This window comes from Oncorhynchus keta, chromosome 6, assembly GCF_023373465.1.
Source record: "Oncorhynchus keta strain PuntledgeMale-10-30-2019 chromosome 6, Oket_V2, whole genome shotgun sequence".
In the NCBI taxonomy this organism is placed as follows: domain Eukaryota; kingdom Metazoa; phylum Chordata; class Actinopteri; order Salmoniformes; family Salmonidae; genus Oncorhynchus; species Oncorhynchus keta.
Window position 1 is genome coordinate 18143246 of NC_068426.1, and position 20139 is coordinate 18163384.

General features: G+C 40.4%; 3 protein-coding genes and 2 long non-coding RNA genes across 6 annotated transcripts in view; 4 read left to right on the forward strand and 1 right to left on the reverse strand.

Annotated features, from left to right (window-relative positions):
• The first annotated feature begins 258 nt into the window (after nt 1-258).
• On the forward strand, nt 259-8320 carry LOC118385647 (neuronal PAS domain-containing protein 4B-like). Its single transcript, XM_035772867.2, has 9 exons — nt 259-400; nt 3919-4192; nt 4626-4777; nt 4901-5009; nt 5252-5543; nt 5649-5758; nt 5900-6035; nt 6163-7658; nt 7856-8320. Exons 1-9 carry the CDS (start codon nt 302-304, stop codon nt 7885-7887), a joined length of 2700 nt encoding a protein of 899 aa, XP_035628760.2. The 5' UTR covers nt 259-301; the 3' UTR covers nt 7888-8320.
• Nucleotides 8321-9027: 707 nt separating this feature from the next.
• On the reverse strand, nt 9028-18208 carry LOC127930744 (uncharacterized). The gene is made up of 2 exons (XR_008139164.1): nt 17891-18208; nt 9028-9498 (listed from the first exon to the last, which is right to left on the reverse strand). It is a non-coding gene; the product is annotated as an uncharacterized LOC127930744 (long non-coding RNA).
• On the forward strand, nt 14428-15744 carry LOC127930743 (uncharacterized). Its single transcript, XR_008139163.1, has 3 exons — nt 14428-14634; nt 15265-15338; nt 15489-15744. It is a non-coding gene; the product is annotated as an uncharacterized LOC127930743 (long non-coding RNA).
• Nucleotides 17283-18960, forward strand: LOC118385142 (28S ribosomal protein S12, mitochondrial-like). 2 transcript variants are annotated; one of them, XM_035772035.2, is made up of 3 exons: nt 17283-17383; nt 17632-17682; nt 18264-18960. In XM_035772035.2, the coding sequence occupies exons 1-3, from the start codon at nt 17344-17346 to the stop codon at nt 18647-18649; spliced, it is 477 nt and encodes a 158-aa protein (XP_035627928.1). In that variant the 5' UTR covers nt 17283-17343; the 3' UTR covers nt 18650-18960. The 2 variants fall into 2 exon arrangements, with proteins under 2 accessions (XP_035627928.1, XP_035627930.1); XM_035772037.2 differs by having other exon boundaries at nt 17361-17499.
• Nucleotides 18961-19109: 149 nt separating this feature from the next.
• kif4 (kinesin family member 4) overlaps nt 19110-20139 on the forward strand; it is a 19646-nt gene continuing 18616 nt past the window's right edge. Inside the window, exons 1-3 of the mRNA XM_035772034.2 lie at nt 19110-19366; nt 19702-19825; nt 19939-20053. Of these exons, the coding sequence (XP_035627927.1) occupies nt 19703-19825; nt 19939-20053 (238 nt within the window). The 5' untranslated portion in view covers nt 19110-19366; nt 19702. The remainder of the gene's footprint in view (nt 19367-19701; nt 19826-19938; nt 20054-20139) is intronic.

Genomic DNA, 20139 nt, shown 5'->3' on the forward strand with positions numbered 1-20139 from the left:
AACTATAGTTTTGGCAAGTCGGTTAGGACATCTACTTTGTGCATGACACAAGTAATTTTTCCAACAATTGTTTACAGACAGATTATTTCACTTAGAATTCACTGTATCACAATTCCAGTGGGTCAGAAGTTTACATACACTAAGTTGGCTGTGCCTTTAAACAGCTTGTCAAATTCCAGAAAAACATGTCATGGCTTTAGAAGCTTATGATAGGCTAATTGACATCATTTGAGTCAATTGGAGGTGTACCTGTGGATGTATTTCAAGGCCTAACTTCAAACTCAGTGCCTCTTTGCTTGACATGGGGAAATCAAAAGAAATCAGCCAAGACCTCAGGACAAAAATGGTAGATCTCCACAAGTCTTGTTCATCCTTGGGAGCAATTTCCAAACACCTGAAGGTACCACGTTCATCTGCACAAACAATAATACGTGGAGTGTACAAACACTCCACAAATGTCTTGCTAACAAACTATAGTTTTGACAAGTCGGTTAGGACATCAACTTTGTGAATGACACAAGTAACTTTTTCCAACAATTGTTTACAGATTCAATTATAAATTAAATAATATATGTATCACAATTCCAGTGGGTCAGAAGTTTACATACACTAAGTTGGCTGTGCCTTTAAACAGCTTGGCAAATTCCAGAAAATGATGTCATGGCTTTAGAAACTTCTGATAGGCTAATTGACATCATTTGAGTCAACTGGAGGTGTACCTGTGGATGTATTTGAAGGCCTACCTTCAAACCCAGTGCCTCTTTGCTTGACATCATGGGAAAATCAAAAGAAATCAGCCAAGACCTCAGGACAAAAAAGTCTGGTTCATCCTTGGGAACAATTTCCAAACGCCTGAAGGTACCATGTTCATCTGTACAAGTATAAACACCATGGGACCACGCAGCCGTCATACCGCTCAGGAAGGAGACGCGTTCTGTCTTCTAGAGATGAACACAGTTTGGTGCGAAAAGTGCAAATCAATCCCAGAGCAACAGCAAAGGACCTTGTGAAGATGCTGGAAGACACAGGAACAGAAGTATCTATATCCACAGTAAAACAAATCCTATATCGACATAACCTGAAAGGCCGCTCAGCAAGGAAGAAGCCACTGCTCCAAAACCGCTATAAAAAAAAGCCAGACTACCGTTTGCAACTGCACATGGGGACAAAGATTGTAATTTTTGGAGAAATGTCCTCTGGTCTGATGAAACAAAAATATAACTGTTAGGCCATAATGACCATCATTATGTTTGAGGAAAAAGGGGGAGGCATGCAAGCCAAGGATCACCATCCAAACCGTGAAGCACGGGGGTGGCAGCATCATGTTGTGGGGGTGCTTTGCTGCAGGAGGGACTGGTGCACTTCACAAAATAGATGGCTGATGAGGTAGGAAAATTATGTGGATATATTGAAGCAACATCTCAAGACATCAGTCAGGAAGTTAAAGCTCGCAAATGGGTCTTCCAAATGGACAATGACCCCAAGCATACTTCCAAAGTTGTGGCAAAATGGCTTAAGGACAACAAAGTCAAGGTATTGGAATGGCCATCACAAAGACCTGACCTCAATCCTATAGAAAATTTGTGGACAGAACTGAAAAAGTGTGTGCGAGCAAGGAGGGACAACAAACCTGACTCAGTTACACCAGCTCTGTCAGGAGGAATGGGCCAAAATTCACCCAACTTATTGTGGGAAGCTTGTGGAAGGCTATCTGAAATGTTTGACCCAAGTTAAACAATTTAAAGGTAATGCTACCAAACACAAATTGAGGGTATGTAAACTTCTGACCCACTGGGAATGTGATGAAAGAAATAAAAGCTGAAATAAATCATTCTCTCTACTATTATTAATTTCACATTCTTAAAATAAAGTGGTGATCCTAACTGACCTAAGACTGGGCATTTTTACTAGGATTAAATGTCAGGAATTGTGAAAAACTGAGTTAAAATGTATTTGGCTAAGGTGTATGTAAACTTCCGACTTCAACTGTATTTGTGTATTTCTGTCCAGAGAGGAGGAAATTGAGCTGGATCCGGTAGAGTTATTTTCTCTCCACTCCCTCATGAATCCCTAGTCATCACCAGTCCATTAGGAGAAGGGCTCCGACATGACAGAGGAAATGCATGAATGAAAGAGGAAATGAATCATCGTTTTATTTAAATTCAAAAAAGTGTAGGACAGTGTGTGTGAGTGAGACACTGATTTGATATTTATTTACATTTAGCTTGCTTATACAATTTTGAATATCATTAGAGAAAATGTAATCATATCATGACGGGAGACAAATGCGTCCTCATTACCTGATAAAACTCTACAGAGGAACAATATGGAATGAAATGTTTGGTCGTGTGACACAATTTCTATAAAAATCATACTGTGCTTCTATTCATGTAACCACTTCGCCCTACAATACAATTTAATTACATAATTACACACCGCCCTACAATTGAATTAGATATCCAATAATCATATTTTATATTTCAAACAAAATAGTTGCCTTTATCTCAATCCACCTCTAAATAATAAAGTGTGGTTATCACCTACCAGCTTAAATGGCATCTTTGGTCCACATATTAATAATTATTCTCAATGTGGTTACTAAGTAACAGCAGTATTGTTGCCATGGTCACACATAGATGGAGACAAGCAGATATGGAGATGGAGACAAACAAGAGACAAGCACCTTGTGATTGATGAATGCAGATAGAAAGAGAGGGAAATAAATGCTGAATTAAAGAACAACTCTACAACACCTCTGCATGTGAAAATGTCTCTATACACAAAATAGCAATTCAAGAGTTGGGAAAATCAAATTCTGTGTTGTATCAAAGTCCTGCACCATCAGTGAGAATATAGATGCTCCATATCTCAACACCATTGAGGTTTCAACAGATGGCCACACCACCCACGATAAAAACATCCATTACCACAGGGAGCCCAGGATGTCAAACAGCAGTTCCCTCTCTGTCCCATGGGCCCGGACCAAACTGAAGCCATTTCAATCTATCTGACGTCATCTGATTTTAATAAAGTCGTTTACAATTCAAGGAGAGTCCAGTTGGTCTTAAGTGTAGTGATATGGTATTATGAAGGACTATCAACAGGATGTTGGAGTCAGGCATGTTGTACATCAGTTAAGTAAAAATGTGTGTGGCTGTAGTCTCATTTGTGGTTTTAGTTTACTTATAGGTAAAAAAGTATACAAAATATTATTATCTGAATGGAGTATACTGTTTAGTGTTAGACTAAAATACTTACTATATCTTAACTCTAATGTAACACCACATCTAAAATTACAAATGAACAAATGTAATCTTGACCCCTTGTATTTTCGCTGTAATTGGTGCAGACCGCCAACTCAGTCTAAGAAGAGAATCAGATAGAAAATTGTGTATCATTCCAATCAAAACAATCCACTCAAGTCCATGTTCTAAAAATAAACTGAACAACCAATAATAGAGCAAGGAACATGTACAAGGCTGAATTCTCACCAGAGAGAGAAGGGAAGGGGAGTGTGTAGGCGTTTGCTTAGTTCATCTGGAGACAACACTTACTGCACGAGCTTTGGTTAACACACACTAACACACACACACATTCTCTCTCTCTCTGTGACACGTTATAGAGAGAGAGAGGTATCATACAGCAGGCAGTCCTCAATGCTAATCACCCCCTCCCATCGCCATTCACATTATATTCCTATCTACTGTATGGTTGCTCAGCCCCCCTCCACCCCACCATCAGCCTATATAAAGAACATCCTCGTTCATGTACTTTATAATCACGACGCAACTAGTCAACATAGTCAGCCACCCAAACAGCTCCTTGCTCATGGGGAGACAAATTACAATGGATTGACAATGCAAACTCAGCTATTAAACTACTCATATTCATTCTAACAATTCCGTTGTCAATTTACAGCGCCTGAATCAGGATGAAGTAGTGAGACAGAACAACTCCGCGACTTCTGCAATCTTCTCAAACTCCAAACAGACACCTGTTTCAGGCAGGCACGCAACAATGTATCGGTCCACAAAAGGAGCCTCAAAGGCTCGGAGGGATCAAATCAACGCAGAGATTCAGAACATCAAGGAACTGTTGCCCATTTCTGATTCGGACAAAGCTCGACTCTCCTACCTACACATCATGTCACTTGCCTGCATGTACACCCGAAAGTCTGTATTCTTCTCTCAAGGTAGGCTTTACCTTTTTGTTATTTCAAATATGGTCACACAAAGTGTCTCTTGTGGTTTTAGTCACCAGGAGCACTGAAGTGTAACGTGCATGGTCGACAACCTCTACATTCTATCAAGCACTGTAATGCAGAAGTTGATTTACTGCTTTATTTGTTGGCTAATAGTTTGATTTGTTATTGATTTGTACATAATGTCCATACAAGTCTTGCACTGTCAAGTTCTGAAAATGTTTGCCGCTGTCCATGGTACTAGTCTGTTGTAGCGAGTAAATGCGCGTGACTCCAATCTGTTGGATGCATAACACAAGTAATATTTAGGATGAACACGATCCCTGTTGAAAAAAATGCAAATACTACAATTTATTTCATGCTTTTTGTCTCAGTGACGATATTTACAACTAATGTTAGACATTTTATTTTATTTTCCAAACAGACGCTCTTCAAGACGAGACCACGGACTTAATGTTGTTTAAGGAGCTGTCAGGGCTGATGCACGAATTGTCAGGTTTCATGATACTCTTAACAAGCGATGGAAAACTTCTGTATATGTCAGACAACGTCGCAGACCACCTCGGGCATTGCATGGTGAGTAGCCCGAAGCTGAAAACATGTGGCTGTTGTTACTTTGACAAATCATACACTGAAAGTATTGTGCATAGACCTATGAAAGTCTCATTCAATGTCATGTAACCTGTTTTTCTCATTCAGGTGGACCTGGTTGCCCAGAGTGATAGTGTGTATGATATCATTGACCCTATGGACCACTTTGTCATAAGGAGTAACCTTGCAGGGCTACCGATGACCACTACTGACACAGGTATATAGATCTCTCATCACTAATCTAATAATTGTTTTACTGGATCCATTAGAAATATCTTAGTAACCCAACTGCTGCATCCATCCTAGACTATGGTGACATCATCTATCAAAAGACAACCAAGACCTTAGTTTACAAATTAAATGTCATTTATTTAACTGTTCCTCAAATGTGTATATATATCTTATAACGACAACAGATGACATCAATTTCAAACCTTTCTCCTTTTTCTCCTCCTCCAGACAAGTTATTTCGATGTCGATTCAATACTACAAAGTTCATCCGGCGACAGGGTGCGGAGAACAAGTTGATGCTAGTCAGAGCTCGCTGCCTCACCCCACCTTGCCCTGTCTCTGCATACTGGACCTCCAACCCAGTATGGGTGTGTTTCTGTACCCCCCTGAGGACAAAAACGCCTTACCTTACAATCGCCAAGAGTGCCCCCCTCACCCCACCCCCTGAGCAGTCCTTCCTACTGGCTTGTTTCCACTCTCAACACCACAGGGACATGAGGCTTTGGGATGCCCAGGACAGGTAAGAATGAGCCTGGTTCATTCTGAAGTACAACACTGTTTTGGTAGTGTATAGGCATGAGAACATGGGGTATGTTATCAACTCTATTGTCCCGTTTTTCTCCAGTGTGACTGTGTACCTGGGCTACGATGTGGAGTTTCTACGCTCTCGCTCCTGGTACAGCCTGGTCCATCCCAGGGATCTCTCCCATGCCTCTACACAGCACTGTCTCCTATGTGAGTACATCCACAATAACACAACTACTCAACAGCAGACACTTAACATTCAGTCCAACATAACACAACCAACAATACAAAGACATGAGGAAGACAGACCAGTGAGGAGAGCTGAATATGGGAATGTTTCTGTCTCTGTAGTGAGTGAAGGAGAGAGGAGGCAGGTGGATATGGTGGTGCAGGTGGAGGCAGCAGACCACTCATGGGTCTGGCTCTATATGGTCCTCCAGCTGAACATAGACGAAAGCCCTATCAGCTGCCACAACTACATCATCAGGTACCACAGCTACGCTGCTATGAAACACCACTGTGTCATTTGTCTCTTACCTTTAACCATGACCTCTATACAGTATATGTGAGATATAAATAATGATTGTCTCTTTTCCTCTCTCTCTCTCTCTTAGCGAGTCAGAGGCATGTTCAATACGCCAGCAGAGCTCTTGTGAGGTGCCCATGCAACCAGTTGGTTATGGTCTTCGGTCCAGCCTGTCGTCTCTGGGTGAAGACAACTTCCCCCAGACACATGGAGGACAACACCAGTGGGAACCAAAGACCAGCCTTCTCTCTGTTGGACCAACCACTTCTGCCTCACTGACTGACACTAAGTCTGATATTCTGACTCAAAGAATTACCTCTCACCTAACCAATATGTCAGAACCCCTCCCCTCCTCCCTCACCAAGCCCCTCACCCCTCTTACTATGCCCCACCCTCAACAGATGGGGGAGTGTGCATGCACTCCCCCGTATACCCCTCATCTTGCTAGTGGAAGTTTTCCTTTTGTGGAGAAACTGCAACTCAATTTGGATCCTTTCAATGCAGCTGTGTCCTGCCCAATGGCCCATGAGGTTATTAACTCAGCACATAGTGCACCAGCCTTCTCCCAGGTCCTCTCTTCCAAGCATCCTCAGGTACTCTTCCTGGCAGAGCCCCATGGAAAGCTGCCCCCCACCACCAATAGTTTTGGGGGAGATGAATGCTCCATCATGGGCCTGCCACAGATTAGTGGTCCCTTGTATGTGGATGTTCCCCACAGGCCCTTCCATGGCCCTCTGAATGAGCTCCTCCTGACTCCAGAGGCTTCCCCCACACTTCCTCCCTGCTCCTTCTTCTCCACGGAGAAAGAGCAGGAGCGAGAGAGGGAGGACATTTCTCTCTTGGCTAAATATATTAGCTCTTTAGCTGAGGGATTCTATTGTGACCCAATTTTCCCCAGAATAACCCCACCCACCTTCTCGTCTTCACCCAGTCTTCAGGCCACATCCCAGAATTCCTCTCCTCCTTGCGGAGCTGAGTGTCTGCCCTGGAAGGGGCTAGACCCGCCCCTTAGCCGAGAGGATATCTCTCTGTATGAGGAGAGTATGGCTCTAGAGAGCCTAATTGAGGAGCTCTCAACTTTCCCTTTGTCCCCCTCTTCATGCTCCTCTCCTCCATCTTCCTCCTTTAAGTCCTCCCCTCCATGCTGGCCACTCACCCCAGTGAGCAGGTGTAACCCCAGCCTCTTCAAGGGTGAATCTTCAATTGGTGTAAACCACTTCTGTAGCGTCCAGTCGACGCAGTGTAACTTCATGGCAGTGGGTGGAGCTATGATGGCCGTCGAGGCAGGGATTAAGAGAGACGTGGAGGAGTCATCTGAGAGTGAGATGGATACGGACGTGTCGGTGGAGCCTCTATTGTCACTACCATCATCAGCCATCGCTCTCACAGCCTTTCAGGAATGTGCCCCTGCCTTTGTCCATCCGGCTCCCACCATCGGTTTGCCCCATGCCCAGTCCCTTCTGGAGGATCTGCATACCATGGAATCTGTGTTTGAGGCAGATGCCTCTTTCAACCCGTCTCGGGGTGACAACCTGAGTTGTATCAACTCCCACTCAAACATACATTCACAAAGCTTCCACCAAGGTGCGGAACATTTTTGTCATGCTAATATATTGATAAGAGAACAGGCCGTTTTACCACTGGCACATACATTTATTTCATAGTTTCATTCGATATTTTCCATTTTACAGTATAAGATGCATCACTACTAAAATTTCAGTGTGATAAATATTGGTTGCTGAACTAAATTAACTCTTGTCTGTTGTTTTCTTTCATTTCAGATGGAACCCTGCGTGACCCTCTTCTAAAATAAGTCTGTGACTTACTTCGTTCAGTATGGCATATTGTCATATTTCAAGCTTTTCTTGTAAAAGCTGAATGTGCAACATCTATAAAAAATATTCAAAACGGTGAAATGCATATTCGCTCCTATACATATAAGATACTTACAATTCAATATTGTATAATACTGTTTTCTGATGATTCAGTTGTACATGCATTACTGTGAATACATATGATTGCTGAGTAACCTCATGATAGAGGTCATTTAAAGTGCCATGTTTATATTCACTCATAGTGAGGAAGAAGGCTTCTTTGAGCACAAAATATAAAATGGTAAAAATGTAACAGACCACAGCAATTTTGTTTGGTTTTATTCTATAAAGATAGTTTTATACATTGATCTACACATTGGTCAACTTGGTCTTATTTTGTTGAATGGATGCATTTTGGTTTGAAAATCATAATGGGTTGTCTTTCAGCAGTTATCAATCGATAGACTTCTGTTTTAGTGTCAAAGTACACAATGTGGCATTGTCTACCACATAGTAAAGGTTTGATTTCTATATTTTAGAAATTAAATTATTATATTATACACAATAGTGTTTGTATAGAATAATGTGGAAATATGTTCTGTTCACATACTGTGTTTGACTGATCTATTGACTATATATGACTCTAAAAGTGGAGTGAACAGTGTGTATTACCAATAATACACTGTATGCTGTACATTCATATATTATATAACTCTGATTTCTGTATTTGATTTTTTTTAATGACATCCAGTACATTCGCTACTGTACTGAATGAGTAATGGAGATTGTTAATGTGTTTTTGTCTTGTTGTCAATGTATTTTTCTCTTGTGGCGACATATTTGGAAACCAATCAAAAGCAACTCTATTAAAATATATTTTGAAGTGTTTGTCTTTTACTGATCATTTAGACACTGTCATTCTATCCATCTGCCTCTCCCTTATTCTCTCCATTGTGTGATGAGAGTCAGGGACAGTTCTGACGTACATTGTGACGCCTGTCACACAATCAGCAGCTCAGACTGAGCCACAGGCCTGAATGTGCCTGCATTTGCGCACGCACACACAGACCTGACAGATGTACCCTTTAATATATCAACTAGAATTGAGGTATGAAGATAAGACCCAGATGCAGACCACATCAAATAAACAATAGTTTAATATTCTAACAGGGGCAGGCAATAGACAGGTCAAGGCAGGCAGGGGTCTGTAAACCAGAGGTGGGGCAGCAGGGTACGACAGAGGTCGGCGGCAGGCAGGTCCAGGGTACGACAGAGGTCGGTAATCCAGAGGGGGGCAAAGGTTCAGGTCGGCAGGCAGGCTCAAGGTCAGGGGCAGGCAGAGTGGTTAGGCAGGTGGGCTCAGGGTCCGGGTTAGGCAGGCAGGGGCAGGCAGAGTGGTTAGGCAGGCGGGCTCGGAGTCAGGGTCAGGCAGAGTGGTTAGGCAGTCAGGGTCAGGGTCAGGCAGAGTGGTTAGGCAGGCAGGGTCAGGGTCAGGCAGAGTAGTTAGGCAGGCAGGCTCAGGGTCAGGCAGAGTAGTTAGGCAGGCAGGCTCAGGGTCAGGGTCAGGCAGTGGTTAGGCAGGCGGGCTCGGAGTCAGGACAGGCAAGAATCTAGACCAGGAGGGAGAGAAAAGAGAGACTGGAAAAAGCAGGCGCTGAGACACAAACCGCTGGTTGATTTAAACAAAAAAGATGAACTTGCAACAGACAAACCGAGAACACAGGTTGAAATACACAGGGGATAATGGAGAAGATGGCCGACACCTGGAGGGGGCTGGAGACAATCACAAAGACGGGTGAAACAGATCAGTGTGTGACAAGAATGATATTACAGGTTTTTACAATTGTTTTGATGCTATTTTCACAAGTATGTGGTGATCCAAGCTGGTAACACCTGTAACGCAACAAGTCTTATATTAAAACCTTTTATTATGCATTCATTTTGTTTGGAGACATCTTTCAACATGCAACCATTGATCCACAATATAAGTTTACTCTGAAATACCTTTAGAACATTTATTTAAATCACCAAAAGACAACATCATTTTCATCACTCTTATCCAGATAAATTAGGGTGAAGTGACTTGCTCAAGGGCATATCAGATTTTTCCACTAGACAGCTTGGGGATTTGAACCAGCAACCTTTTGGTTACTGGCCCAACGCTCTTAACTGCTAGGATACCTGCCTCCCATTGTGTGCTATCTAATTGTTTTAACAACCATTTAATCCAATAGAAAAAAATACATGTTTCAAAATTGCCCTTAGAATGTAGTATGATACAGTACTGTAAATTACAGAACATTACACCTTTTTCACATTATGCAATACACTTGCATTACCCATAAAAAAAGACAACATTTTTTCCATCATTTCTTTCCCATGAGTGATCAAAAGGTGTGATCATTCAAGATTACAATCATTGATGCAAAAAGTAAATGTATTGTTTGGATATAACTACGACATAGGCTTATTGTAATCAAATTAAACAAATGAAATCAATGACAGAAACATAAATGTTTAGCAGGCACTAGTTTGCATCAAGCCAGTCTTGAGCATTTGGCCATAGGTACTCAATCGACATTTCAGTAAATGTCCTCGTTGTTCATGCACCTTGGGGAAAACCTTTTGGCATGGTGAATCCAAGCCTGAAATAGGTCTGAATTGCTGTCAATGCATTCCTCAACCATGGACTGGAGGAGGATGGCATGCTCATGGGGGTGGCAATCCTATCCCTACTACTAGTATTGTAATTATGTATTGGATTTTACAGTAATGTATTGTACTTATGTATTGTAGTAGTCCTATGTGGCTCAGTTAGTAAGAGCATGGCACTAGCAGCACCAGAGTTGTGGGTTTGATTCCCACTGGGGTCACATACAAAAATGTGTGTACTCACTGTTGTCCATTTGGATACAAACCCTGCTATGTTACTGTAATGCCATATATTACAGTACTGTATTGGCCAGCAACTTCATTTTGGGATACATGTTCAGTGTATAGGGGATGCATTACATACAGTATATCTCTGATCTTATCAATATTTCTTTCTTTTTTTACTCACTGTGAAGTAAAATCAGAATAGTCATCATAATAGTACATTAGAGTATATATAGCATACTTTATAAACATACATTTTCATTATGTAGTTATCAAAATTTGTTGTAGACAAACTGATTTAAAATCTATAGGTTTACCAAATGGTTTAGCGATTATCAATTAAGAGCAGTCGGATTAATTAATAGTAAAATGTATTTCAACAATGAGAAAACAATCATATCAAAAGTAATGTGAGCATCACATTGTCAAAATCAATTACTTTATTTGAACATGTATTGCAATATGAAACACCAATTGAGTTTGGTGAAAAAGTGACTGTATTATTGTGTGTGTTACTTAGTGAATTTAAAATGTGCTTACAGTGATGAAACAGCTACCTTTTTGATGATCTGTTTTGAGTTTTGTACTAAGCGTTGTGAAAATGTACCACGTGAAAATTGCACCAAATAAAAAAAGCATAAATGCCGTCCACCCTCCTGGCCCTTCATCCACCTCCTGTTGGCAGTGGCAGAGAACACAAAAACATGAGGGAATCAAAGTCACATGATCAGATGAATTGTCCAATGGGAATGCTTGCTGAATTAACTGGGACAATTAGTGGGCTGTGAAAATAAAATTAACCATCACTTAATAAACTACTAAAAACAGATAACTACTAAACACAAATGATGTAGTTCCTAGTTAACATATATAGTTTGATTACCGCTATATTTTTACCACATAAATGTTTCCATTTGACCTCAATTTATGTTGGAAGGTGAAACCAAATCATACATGGATGTTGCCATGAATACTACATCATCATTCTCCATCAGCCAGTGTGCTTTAATAGGACAAAGTGGAAAGTCACTCTATGTTCTACCATTTGGAATTATAGTGTAGTGTACAATGCACTGCTGAAATACCTGGGTTATATATAACAATATACTGTATTTCACTCACTGTCTGAATGTACATTTTTTGTCACTTTGGTACTATTTTCACAAGCATGTGGTTTCCGCCTGGTACGGCAACGGCAACTCCACCGCACGCAACCGCAAAGCTCTCTAGAGGGTGGTGTGGTCTGCCCAACGCATCACCGGGGGCACACTGCCTGCCCTCCAGGACACCTACAGCCCCCGATGTCACAGGAAGGCCAAAAAGATCATCAAGGAATTCCAACACCTGAGCCACGGCCTGTTCCGCCTTCTATCATCCATAAGGCGAGGTCAGTACAGGTGCATCAAAGCTGGGACCGAGAGACTGAAAAGCAGCTTCTATCTCAAGGCCATCCGACTGTTAAATAGCCATCACAAGCACAATAGAGGCTGCTGCCCTATATACATAGACTTGAAATTACTGGCCACTTTAATAATGTTTACATATTTTGCATTACTCATCTCATATGTATATACTGTATTATATTCTACTGTATCTTAGTCTATGCCGCTCTGACATTGCTTGTCCAAATATTTATATGTTCTTAATTCCATTCCTTTACTTTAGATTGTGTGTATTGTTAGATATTACTTATATATTACCGCACTGTTGGAGCTAGAACACAAGCATTTCGCTACACCCGCAATAACATCTGCTGAAGAAATATGTGACAAATAACATTTTATTCAGACACCTTGACTTTTTCCACATTTTGTTACATTACAGCCTTATTCTAAAATGGATTCAATTAATGCTTGTGTTTCTAGCTCCAACAGTGCAGTAATATCTAACAAGTAATATCTAACAAGTAATATCTAACAAGTAATATCTAACAATACATACAATCTAAAGGAATGGAATTAAGAACTAATAAATATTTGGATGAGCAATGTCAGAGCGGCATAGACTAAGATAGAGTAGAATAGAGTGTGCAAGGCGGTATTACATGTGTCACTCACTGTCAGTCACTTTGATTACTCAATTGTCTCTCAACCTGTGCATCTACGTTGTAAACTTTCATTAATAGGCTAGATTGTAGCAACCTCATGACGGGTATAGGGACAATTTGAGTATCATGTGTAGTAGCCTAAATCTATGGATGTTACATTGAGCTGAATGGAATTTGAATGACAGCCATCCAATATGCTGTGATAGAAATAAAGTCATGCTCAAACAAACAAAAATCGTCCCCACATCTTAGATGGCACCAACCACCACGTGTGTGTGTGTGTGTGTGTGGTTCTGTGTAGAGCAGATGAAGTAGCGAGGGGATGAAAAGCTAGGAAGGAGAGAACAGGGATAGATGAGTATGGTGACAATTACTAATAAGGAGATGGTTTCCATGAATGATGTACGGCTGAATAAACAAGAGAACACAGATGTGTAAAAAAGGGAAGATTAAAGGAAAACTAATTGTGGGCGGAGAGGTTGAGAGAGAACAAGTGAGATGATGGAAGGGGAAAAAAACATCTCCAAGTCCTCCTTGCATGTCTTCCTACCCTTTTATCACTGTCCTCATTTAGGTCCAGTCTATTTTCGTCCCTCTTGAATTTTCACAAGGATGCAAGGGCAGGAAGTATAGAATGAGAGAGCGCTAGAAATAGGAGCCTCTTTCATAGAACTCAACAGTGCTACAAGATCCAGTGGGTGTAAAAGGACAGAAGCATGGTTGATACTTGTGTTGAGCTTGAATTTAGAAAATGGACACCTGCCTCCTGGGCTGCAACACTTCCTGTGCCCCTTTTGTTTTGTTGGGGTTTATGTTTTAAATAGCATGGTTTTTAAAGTAGGACTGAACTGAAGGAAACTGATACCAAGAACTGAAATTATGTGTATTGACGATTTGACTTGAATGTGTTGAATGGTTTAACCCAAAACCATGCCTTATAAATACATGTTTTCAAACTGGTCCTTTGTGTTGGTCTTTACTTCAGTCTGCCTGCCCAACCCAGATCTAAAATAACCTGTCACATTACACTTCGTGACAGTATTGTTAACAAATGACAAGAAAATCATTTCAAACGTTTTGAAAAGCAGATGCTTAGGTTGAATATGTATCCAACTTGAAAGTGTTTTGGTGCAGTGAGCAAGTGACTGTGAATTTGTTTCTTGTACTCAGTCATTTGAAAATGTGATTAAAGTTCTGAAACACGAACTAGGTGTTTTTGCTTAGAATTGTAAAAAAGTACCACCTACTTGTGAAAATTGCACCAGTGTAGCTAGGTTTTCATCCAACTGGCAACAGATTGTCATGTGAATATTCTAGAACCCACATAAATGAATACAATGTTTAAGTTCAACGTGTTTCCATCGCATTTTCAACTCTACCCATAGTTTTGTCACAAAAACGGTTGCGTTATATAGCAAATGTGCCTACTAATGTCTTTTGACACCTGTGCTGTAGCCAACAGCTACAGACTGTGAAGACCATATCATTGAGTGACTCCAAATTTATCTCAATATGATGGTTGTTGCAAGGTTGGGTTATTATATAACTATTTGCGCATAAAGGCGTTTCCACCACCTTCCTGCATAATTAATTTTACCAACACAAAAGATCCCACCATGTCGAACGAACATATTATCTGTCAGCATTTATAAAATTACACCGAAACTTCATCTTTCCATCACAGCTGCTATGATTTTTATTTTATACTGTACGAGTTTACTCCACTTTCGTGGATCTCAACTGATATTATTTTTCTAACAATTATAAACATCGAACTGTTTGTTTACCAAATAGGAAAAACAAACTAGTGAGAAGCACCGAGGTAAGGCCAGTTTCAAGTTGGATATTCGACGGTTATTCGCGCTCTCAGACCACTTAAGTGTCATTATGTTGGAAAAATTGCGCAGAACATTGCACAGGTATTATTTTCACGATTTGGACATTAATTTGTTTTCCGAAGCTAATAAACATGTGGAAATGTAAGCAGTATTTTGTATTTCTAGTTCAATTAGTTAGGGAGCGTAAACAAAGTACAAACTTTTTTTAGATTCGAATTTCAATAACTCATTGATCATGTGACCTACTTAACTCAAACAAGGTTCAGTATGTCCACTGACTACCCTTCTATATTACACACCCTTTAGTTTGTCCATTTTCATCACAAGATTTTACATGACTTTTTCAACATTTAGAATTTCAATAACTCCTTGGTCATGTGACTTCAAACAAGGTTCAGAATGTCCACTCAGTGGGCCTACACATTGCACACCCTTTAGTTTGTCCATTCATTTCATTTCACATGATTTGACATGAACATTTCAAAATGTAAAATTTCAATAGAAATGGCTGAGGATATACAAAAAATGTCTGGTATGTAATGACATTTAATTCAAATTAAATGTAAATTCTTTATTTTTATGTAGTTGTGTTCAGTTCATGCCTATGATTTCAGAGTTCAACAAAGCCAACAACTGCTTCATGTGTGCCACTGATAAAGAACCTGGATGTGGCCCAAAGACTGACTGGGTTAGTAACTTTATTTAACATGTTTATAATCTTTTGACAACAGTGACGGGATGTAAGACAATTTATGATATAACACAAATGGATGGCTAATTTGTCATACTACATTGATATTATTTATAACGTGTTACGCTTTGTTTTGTTTTGTTTTAGATTGAATGTTTTGCATGCCAATGGTGGTTCCATGTGCTGTGCCTAGGAATGAAGACAAAAGAGTTCAACAGAGTGAAGAACACAAACTGGAAGTGCAGTCTTTGTTGTTGAAAATGTATGCTGTACCCCATCCACACTGAAGAGGCTCTGACATGTACATCAACCAGGGATAAAGAGAAAGTTAACACTGTGAAATGTTTCATACTTATTTCAAGTTAAGTGTCTGTTGACATGTTGGAAAATATTAAAGGTATACAATTTCTGTTTCATTTGTCAATATTCAATTTTTATTCATTGATATACTGGCCACCATTGCTGTGGTTAAATGTTCAGTATATGTATTGACCAGCAAACCCACTGCAGCCTACCTCACCAGCTCACTACCCATCCCTGCTTTGGACAACTAATAGCATGACTCTCGTACTTATCCCTTTTCCTTTATGGTTGATATTAACGACGAAAGGAGATATTATCTGTCTCTCTCCTATTGTGTACCACTGTTACATACTGTGGAGAAATAAAAAACAGGGAAAATAAGAACTTAGAACTGCCAATTATTATAGATAAATATTAAAGAAAAGGGTAAACACAACACTGGACTGAACCCCCTAATTGTCAAACTAATATTAATGTACAACAATATAGAAGAGACATAACTAGAGGTTATGCAATATGGGTTCACTGCACACTTCTTTTAAGTGTGTAATTGACAACACCAAAGAGCTATTGAAATTTAAAACTATGAAAAATGTATGTTAAACCGTGTGATTTTACAGCACACAAACTAGTGTGCAATATAGAAGGGTACATTCTGCACCAAGTTTGAAGTCAGTAGGTCACATGACCAAGGAGCTATTGAAATTCTAAATGTTGAAAAATGAATGTAAAATCTTGTGAGATGAAAATGGACTAACTAAAGGGTGTGCACTGTGTAGGCCCACTGAGTGTACATTCTCAACCTTGTTTGAAGTCATTGGGTCACGTGACCAAGGAGCTGTTGAAAGGTAACATTTTGAAAAATTCATGTAAAAACGTGTGAGATGAACATGGACATACTAAAGGGTGTGCAATATAGAAGGGTCGTCAGTGGACATTCTGAACCTTGTTTGAGTCCAGTAGGTCATATGATCAATGAGCTATTGAAATTCAAAAATGTAAATAAATAATATCAAATAGTGCAAGATGTAAATCGACAAAAAATACACGTGTGCAATGTGTGTCTATGCCACCGGGTTAGCTAGAACCAGTTTTGAAAGTTTTAGGAGTAATGGTTAAATAGCTATTGGAATTTGAACATTTTGATTTGTCACTATATTGCCGGTCCCTAACTGCTGTTGGTGGACGTAAGGAAAACTACAGGCGAATATCCGTCGAATATCTAATCTGAAGCTGCCTTTTCCTCGGTGTGAGACCCACGATCTGTCATCTTTCATTGAACATATTTTCTAGACTCATCATCTGCCGGTAAAATACCACCTGATTGGGAAAGCCACTTGATTTGAAGTCCTTAGAGAAAATAATGTAGCCTACTGTCATGAGTTATCAATATTTCAAGGACAATTTGACTATAATCAATTTGGATGGATTTTAAACAGAATTGACCTCAACTCTAATTTGACACTGCTTTGGCTTACCTCTCCAGCCCCAGTACACCCCTGTCTATTTCAAGGGTTATAACATAAGGACTTGTTTAGAAAATTGGCTTATTTAGAAAATGATCAACATCAGATCCACAAGCACTTCTAATTCGTGGCCAGCATAATGTGCATTGTGTTTTGTGGTTATTTTCGTGTACCCGACCTGTAGGTGGCAGTAGTGCTCTTACAAAAATCTGCAACAGAAGCTGTCGCACTCAATGCGGAAGAATTTAACAAATACTTCCGGAGGTCAAACGGGTGAGAGTGGTTATGATTTTTGTGTGACATTTCTTATTTTCCATATTACAAGTTGTTATATACTTTGAAAACACACGTGGGTGGTTTATCCTTGGACAGGAACTGAAAAGCAGCAGGTACGATTTGAAAATACTATAGAACACGGCTTTAGACTAGACTAGATAGAGTTAATGGTAGGGTTAGCTGCAAGGTTACCAGTGTGACACAGACAGGTTCCCCCTAAAATCCTGTCTTTGACTCTTTTGCAGGGATGGCTTTATTGGGGAGTCTGAGACCAGCGTTGACATCATTTCTGCAAGGTAATGTCATTGTGCATTCGTATTACACACACACACCAAAAAAATGTATGCACACATGACTGTAAAGTTGCTTTGGGTAAAAGCGTCAGCTAAATGTCACATAATACAGTAGTATAATCATATTACACACTCACACATACAGACGGTAGACAGAAAAAGTCATTATCCATGCACTTGACTTCAGACCTGCAGGGGTGGGTTATCTTACCTTGTTAGGGCCAGTTTGCTTGAAGCCATGAACTCTGTTGATTACACTAAAAATAAGTATTTATTGTAGAGCAGATGATGATTAAATGTTAAGGTGAATGAAGTACGGTACTGCATTAGCTGGAGTGAAAGCCTGCTCCCTCACTGCACCTTTTGTGAAGATGATTGCCCATCCCTACTTCAGAATACCCTCGGCATCTTATTGAGGCCCATTTTTCAGACAGCAGGGTTCCCTCACACCTGAGACAATTTTTTTAATCAACAAAAGTTGATTATAGAAAATCTGTAGCCAACACCAGTTATGTTTACAGTTTTTACTCTCGACATTATAAATTGGAGTAGATCTCTTATGCACTCTTTGTACCCTAATACAGTGTCTCAGTCTGTCTCCCAATGGTCTGGACCTGTCCTCTCCAGAACTATGGCTACGCTGAATCAGATGCATCGTCGTGGAAAGCCATCGCCCCCTCCCCCGAGCGTCAGTGCCATGTTCGGCCGCCCCCAGCTGAAGGCGGTAATCCTGAAGACAATGATCCGGAAACCCAAGAAGCCAAACTCGGCTAACCGTAAATGTGCCAGAGTCCGCCTCAGTAACGGCAAGGAGGCAGTGGTGTTCATTCCTGGGGAGGGACACAACCTCCAGGAGCACAACGTAGTGCTAGTGCAGGGGGGCAGGACACAGGACCTGCCAGGAGTCAAGCTGACTGTGGTCAGGGGAAAATATGACTGTGCCCATGTTGTGAAGAAGAAAAATAACTAACAGGGACATGGGAGAGGGCGGTGGGGTGCGAATGTGTTTTTTGTTGTGTTTGCATAATACACGCGTAGGTTTAAACATGAGTTGGATCCAGTGATTTATCTTATCTTGTGATTTACCCCATGTGTCAGTAATTCCCTTTTTGTTTTGTGGACTTCAGCAACCGGTCCAATGTTTCCAGAGATGAGCAGTCAGTTCGAAGAGGATTTGCCCGATTCAAATTAGTTAAGAAATACGATTATATTATTTTCAGATCTTGATATTGCTGCATTTTATATTGTTCCATTAAAATTAAAGTAATATTTGCAATGTTAGTGTATTATATGTTCTGTATTTGTCAATTTTATTTTGACATTTGAGAAACCACCCGAATAGACTACAATCTGGAGAAACAGGCGAATGACAGCCACTCTGCGACGCAAAACGCGTGGTGGAGGCGGGGCAGAATATTTGAAAGTGGCGGGCAAGACGAGATCCATGGCAGGCACCGACCGAAGTTCTCTTTTGAGATAACAATAGTCAAACGTTCAGTCTACATTTCTTACGACAACTGGTGTGGTTATATGCGATTTATGAACTGACAATTCTTATTCTTTCGTCTGAAAAAAATATTTTTAGAAAATTTTAGCAAGCTCGAGGCACACACATTTTAGCTAACGTTAGCTAGCCACTGTACAGCTCATTGCAGGGGTGAAGACCAACGTCTTGTCAGACCCTAAGGTAAGTGACCGTCCTCCTCAGCTATCTACTAAATTTATTTGGATGGGTAGAGCATGAATCATAATGGGGGTTAGCTAGCCCGATGATATAGACAAGTTAACGTTAGCTAGACAGGTACTGTAGCTAGCTATGTGCTGGCTAACAACACTAACAGCCGCGGTCCGTACTATTATCAGAAGGGTTTGGTCGGTTGTGAATAGAATCACAATGAGGCTAAAATAGCTTTCAGAAAATACATTTCCGATATGCAAATCTTCCAATGACAACATTGCTTTAAAGAATTGGCCACATTTACACAATTCTGTTTTGAATCTGTCAATCACCTGATTTCGAAGCATGACAAAGGAGGATGATAAGTCGATCCCTGTGCGGGTTGCCCTGCGGTGTCGACCTTTGGTTGCGAAAGAAATCAACGAGGGTTGCCAGACCTGTCTCACTTTCGTGCCAGGGGAGCCACAGGTCAGCAGTCTATGCCACAAGACAAAGCACTTGTCCTGATGTTTTATGTATCCAATTTCATACCTAGCTACATAACTAAAATTATTTTCTAATGTAATTAATTTATCTTGCAGGTGGTTGTTGGCACTGAAAAGGCGTTCACATACGATTTTGTTTTTGATCCTACAACTGAACAAGAGGAAGTCTTCAACAGTGCTGTTTCACCATTATTGTGTGGTCTTTTTAAAGGTATAGAAGACAAACCTTTTACTTTCACACAATATTATCCATAAACCAGTAAGCTGACAAAATGGGATGGGATCAATAAGCTGTAT